The sequence below is a fragment of the Etheostoma spectabile genome, chromosome 1, assembly GCF_008692095.1.
Source record: "Etheostoma spectabile isolate EspeVRDwgs_2016 chromosome 1, UIUC_Espe_1.0, whole genome shotgun sequence".
NCBI lineage: Eukaryota > Metazoa > Chordata > Actinopteri > Perciformes > Percidae > Etheostoma > Etheostoma spectabile.
The window spans coordinates 12,690,407-12,695,719 of record NC_045733.1 but is presented as its reverse complement, the minus strand read 5'-3'; the positions used below and the strand labels follow the sequence as shown (position 1 = coordinate 12,695,719).

Genomic DNA, 5,313 nt, shown 5'->3' with positions numbered 1-5,313 from the left:
CCTTTGCGTGTGTCCAATTTTTTATACATATATATATATACAGTACATTGTGGATTGACAAATGGACCTAATAAACAAAGTAATTTACAAAATGGTAAAAGTAATTTGATATTTCCAGGTGATGAAAGGAAAGGAAAAGGACACTCTGTGTGCAAGGCTGAGAAAGACAGGCAGCAGATTTTGGAGGAGATGAAGAAAAGGACTCAGCTTCTGACAGACAACAGCTGGATACGTCAGCGCAGCAACAGCTTTTACAAGGAGCCAATCTATGTTGGGGTACCTATGAAGAGGTGCGTGTATTTGAACTCAGCGGGACTGCACTTTTTTTAGGCAGCTGTTTGTTTCACATCCTTTTTAATTTTGACATTTCCTCTGTGACTTTTATCTTACTACGGTTTTCTCAACTGTGACGTCTGCTCTACAGGTTTGATTCTCTGGACGATCTGGATACTTTGCGTCGAACCCCACTTTCAACCAGTACATTCAGTTACCCTCGCCCACACTCCGCTGCTGAAGGTTACTGTGCTCCGAGTAGGAACTCCTCCTCCCGCTACAGCACTGGATCATTGCTATCCCAGAGACCTACATTCGATTCCTCTCATCATGGCAGGTAAGCAACTCTTTTGAATATAGAGGCTGTTTCTCTTGTGAATGCTGTAGTGTATTATTTTCTCTATTGTATCATTCCTTTTGGCCTCACACTGTTAACATGTGCAGTCCCAGGATGGTCTGTGGCAGGAGGACTTGCTGTGTGTGTGAGCGTGTCCTGGGTAGTGGGGCAGCCATGGTCATAGAGGCCCTTGGTCTCTGCTTCCACCTCGCCTGTTTCCAGGTGAGAGGTCCTGACCGGGTCAAGGTGCGGTCACAGTTGTTCCAATCCCTGAACAATACACATTGCAATGCCAGACTAAAAGCCACAGCATCTCTTTCCGCCTGTGTATATGCACATTTTCATAAGCCTGAGTGGAAACACCAGAAATGTCAAAATATAGTAGGAAAGTTTTTAGACTTGGCTGAGGTTGGCAAAGTTAGTGTATTGATAAAAACAAAACAGGACACAATAGAAATGGCAAATCATGGCGTTCAAGGAGCATGGGACTTGTCGCTAAAGCTTCCACTCAACTGAAGAGATGAAAAATGGCGGCAGATGAAAAAACATTACATGTGAACCTAAAATAAATGGTCAAGTCAGTAAAATGTATTGATAGAGCACATTATAACATGACCGGTGTAGACCAAAGTGCTTTACAGTGCCCAACCTCAACCATCTATGCATATAAGTAGAACAAATCTTGTTTCGGGTACGGCTTTGGCTGCCACCGGCTAATATTACAGTACAAAATGGAAACGCCCATTAATTCACCTTTTTGTGGTTTACCTGAATTTATTTATTAAAAAAAAAATTGGCACTCAAGTTCAATAGAAACTTGACTAGAGAAGGTTTACACCCACAAGCATTCTGCCCAATATATATTACCTGCGTAAGACACGTGACATGACAACCTGTGCTTATTGTAGGAAAATGTTATTAGACTGAACTAATGTGACCGCACTTTTAGTAAAGGTTAGCAGGAGTATCTCATATCTAGTTACAATCATGTCACCTTTGTAGGCAATTATGACCCCTCTCTATGCTTCTATCTTTCCTAACACGCCTGTTTTCTAGTTTGTCTGAAGGCATTTGGCCTGATGGTCGTGCGTGGTGTTGTAGTCCTGTGTCCTATTTCTCTTTTGGTTTTTAGTTTCCTGCAGTTAAGTAGAAAAAGCCAGCCCACTTTTAGATGCTCATTGTGAAAATCTCACCCCCAGAATTAGTCGGCCTATTTCATTACCATGTAGATGTAAAAGTCGATGCACTTGTACAACTCGCTGCTCAATGTAAATGACAGACGCACATAGCACTCAAAGAATGTGTATCTGTACCATGCGTTTGTTTGCAGAAACAAAACTTACTTGTTCTGTGCTTGGTTGGCAGACATCCTGGTGAAATGAACGCAAATGATACATGTTACAGATCAGCTGGATTTCACTTAAATAGTGCTTTTAATTGTTTTTGCACCTTTCCCTTCTTCTCTCAGTGTGTGGGCTGCCACCGACATCTTGGAGGAACTGAGACTGGAGTCCAGGTTCGAATCCGAAACAGGAAGCCCTACTGTGAGCCCTGCTATTTCCAACTCAAGTGTGAGTATTGGTCTTTTGTGAGATAATTACTGATTCTCTCGGAAACTTATCACACCTCAGTTTCTGTACCTCTTGCCACTTGCCTTCCCACATTGTTTTTGTTCTTTCTGAATCAATACAGTTTTTCTTTATGGCCAATTTCCTTGCTGTAAAAAACAGGAATGATTCCTAATCATGCACTTAAAACCAAATGTCCTCGGACTATAGACTTAATCACTATCCAAGAAACTTGCATTTCATTTGCTGGTCATCCAACTGTGGCTGTCCAACTGTATTAATGATTATAAACATTTTGGCAGCGGGTGCCCCCTCCATGTGACCAGCATGCCGTACTTGAGATCACAGAGTAAGCAGCCGAAACACGGAACTCGTGTTGGATGAAACTACAAGAACCCAGTGGAAACATCGTCCACACGGCCAAGCCACGACTTTGGTCTCCTACAGTAATTGCAGATAAAAATGTAAAGTCTGATTTAAAATCTGTGGCTCTACACACAAAGCAGACGCTTAATGGCTGTTTTTTTTTTTTTAAATCAAATAGTTAATGACAGTTTGTCAGCTCTTATTTTCTGCTAATTTGTTTCTAAGAAAGTGTAGATTTAATATATAAAATAAAGTAATTATGGGAATTCTTTGATTAATGCTTTTATTTGAATGTTAGTGTTGCTATTTGTCATATCCTCATTTGATTTTTTTCAATAGTGCATTAAAGCTATCAAATATTTCTTGTTGATGTAGCCTATTTAAGGGGGAACATTTTAACTTTTACTGATGCACTCTGTTCTATTGAAATATCACCAAGTGCACTTTGAGATAAATTAGCAGTTTATATAGCAGGTAAAAATGAGAATCACAGCTGAAATGTTTTTTTGTAAATAAAGGGCACTGAACATAATCTATAAGCTGTTTTTATTTGGTGTCCCTTTGTGTACCACATGGTGGCAACATTGGTCTCATAGTAAAACCTAAAACATGAGTGCAAAACTGTGGGTTGAAAAATGTCCTTTGAATATGCCCAAATGGTCTGCAGTTTACAATATGACTTCTATTTTGATGAATGATGATCGTTACATTTGACACTGACACTACAGTAGCTACAGGTACTTGCCAGCATGTACTAACGTGACTTTAGCTGACAACATTGGCCTCTTGTAATCCCGAGAATTGGCAACAGCTACAAAAACGCAGCACATTTTACATGGAGGTGTTTTATGCTGTCAAAAGAAACTTGACAAAGTTATTTATGTCAACAAATTGTGTGCCTGCCTTGATTTTTGTGAGAGCTAAACCTTTTTATTTCTATCTTTTGTGTAACGTATTAACAATATTATTTTCTTGTTTGTACTTTTTCAGTAAGGTATATGGGTGAGGAACAGCAAGTATATCAGTTTCTTGTGTTTATCGGTTTTCTTTTTTCTGTGCCACCAAACCACAGCACCAATAAAAGGCTTGTTTCAAATACGTCCTTTATCTGACTCTACTTTAGTGATGTGGCGTTTGGTTAAACATAAAGAAGAGAATTTACGGTCTTGGATGGTAGTTCTTGACAGTCCAGATCAAACTTAAATCCAATTTTGGCAACAATTACTAATGTTTTAAAGTATCTAATTTAATAAAATGCTAATGCAGCTGTGCAAGTATGAAGAAACTTTGTTTTTCAAACATGTTATCAATATAATCTACTATATCCAGAGATAGATATAGATTGAGTGAACAGGAGATTTTCTGTTGATCCAGTGTTTAAGTAAAAATGTTTTGGGTGAACTAACATTTTACAGGAAATGGCTGACGTAAGTTTAAAGCAACAAAAGGGAAGAGAAATGTTATTCATCCTCTGGCCTTTTTAAATGAGGAAGTGTCCCAACCTAAAACTGTAAATTGAGGTTCTGACATGCAAAATTAAGGAAAAGTCTGTGGTTGTGTCCACCGTTGTTTGTACCACGAGGAAGGTTACCCAGTCGCAATATAGCCTGTGTCTAAGTAAGCGGTACAGGAATAGCATAAAGCAGTATTTTATCCATATGAGGAAGTTGTGTAGCAATGCAAATAATGTTGGTCACATGTAGACCTCACTGGCACTCTTCCATCTGACATTTACAGTATGTCTTTGACTCCTCAACTCTGATAAATGAGTAACATCTGAGATGAGGAAAAAAAGAAGCTGCAAGACTATTGTTCTAAAGATTGTATCTTATTGTGACAGTGGCCTCATGGTGTTTTTTTCACCTCGGGAGAAATCATTGTATTGGTTCTCGGAAAGCCAAGTTCTCTTTGGACCAAAAGACCGTAAAACTGAGACGTTAAACATCGACCATCCAGCGCTCTTGGCCTGATAAATGGAAATGTTTTTACAGTTTACTGTGAACTGGTCTGGAAGGGAGAGCTCATTTCCCCAAAGGCACAAGTAGAGACATTTTTCAGTTTCTGACATGCTCCATCTGTTTAGGATGACTCTTGTGACTCCAGCCTGACCTATTTAAATACCACAAGTGCAGTTAGTAGGAAACAGCAGAGGGTCAAACAGAGCGGCCAGGCTACACATGTAGAGACATTTAGCTTGAGTTAAAAGATTAACCAGATTGATTTTTTTTTCACAAACTGTTAACTTTTCCCATCAAATCCAGGCCGTTTTAATGTCTAACCGGTGTAAACAGGAATAAGTAACAATGAGACATAGGAAAGATGTGTTTGTTTTGAACATTACTGGGCCATTTTTAAAAAGCTACTGTTACTGTTTTACTGGTTGACGATTGTAGAGCAGCCAAGTGGAAAATCATGACCTTGGTCTTTGTTAAAGAATCTCAACTTTTAAGGCTCCCAATGCTGCCTTATTAATTCATGGGAGAAATTCAGGGTTGCCCTAAAGCTTTTTTTCTTCTTTTGCTTCACGAAAACATTTCTCACAAAGTTTTTGTAAGCGGTTCTGCTCAGTTGGACATTAATTAAAAGTTCCCCCACTACTGGCTTTGTCCTGGTCCATCTTCTGTTACATAAATCTACTTAACCGTTTGTTAATTTTTGCAAATGTATGCATATTTCTTAACTTTTATCCAAGGTTTTAGAAAGAGTAAGTATCTTTGAGAAACTGTACTGTTAAAACATTTGAACTGTATCGGGGGGGGGGGGGGGGGG

At 39.1% G+C, this 5,313-nt stretch overlaps 1 protein-coding gene across 12 annotated transcripts in view; it reads left to right on the top strand.

Moving 5' to 3' along the window:
• LOC116694456 (LIM domain only protein 7) overlaps positions 1 to 3,643 on the top strand; it is a 31,350-nt gene extending 27,707 nt beyond the window's left edge. For 10 of the 12 annotated variants that reach the window (XM_032524801.1, XM_032524520.1, XM_032525058.1 and 7 more), the window contains 5 exons: positions 119 to 290; positions 425 to 610; positions 718 to 832; positions 2,079 to 2,181; positions 2,481 to 3,643. In XM_032524801.1, coding sequence (XP_032380692.1) covers positions 119 to 290; positions 425 to 610; positions 718 to 832; positions 2,079 to 2,181; positions 2,481 to 2,500 — 596 coding nt within the window. In that variant the 3' untranslated portion in view covers positions 2,501 to 3,643. The remainder of the gene's footprint in view (positions 1 to 118; positions 291 to 424; positions 611 to 717; positions 833 to 2,078; positions 2,182 to 2,480) is intronic. The other 2 variants (XM_032524435.1, XM_032524972.1) reach the window with 2 other exon arrangements.
• The last annotated feature ends 1,670 nt before the right edge of the window (positions 3,644 to 5,313 follow it).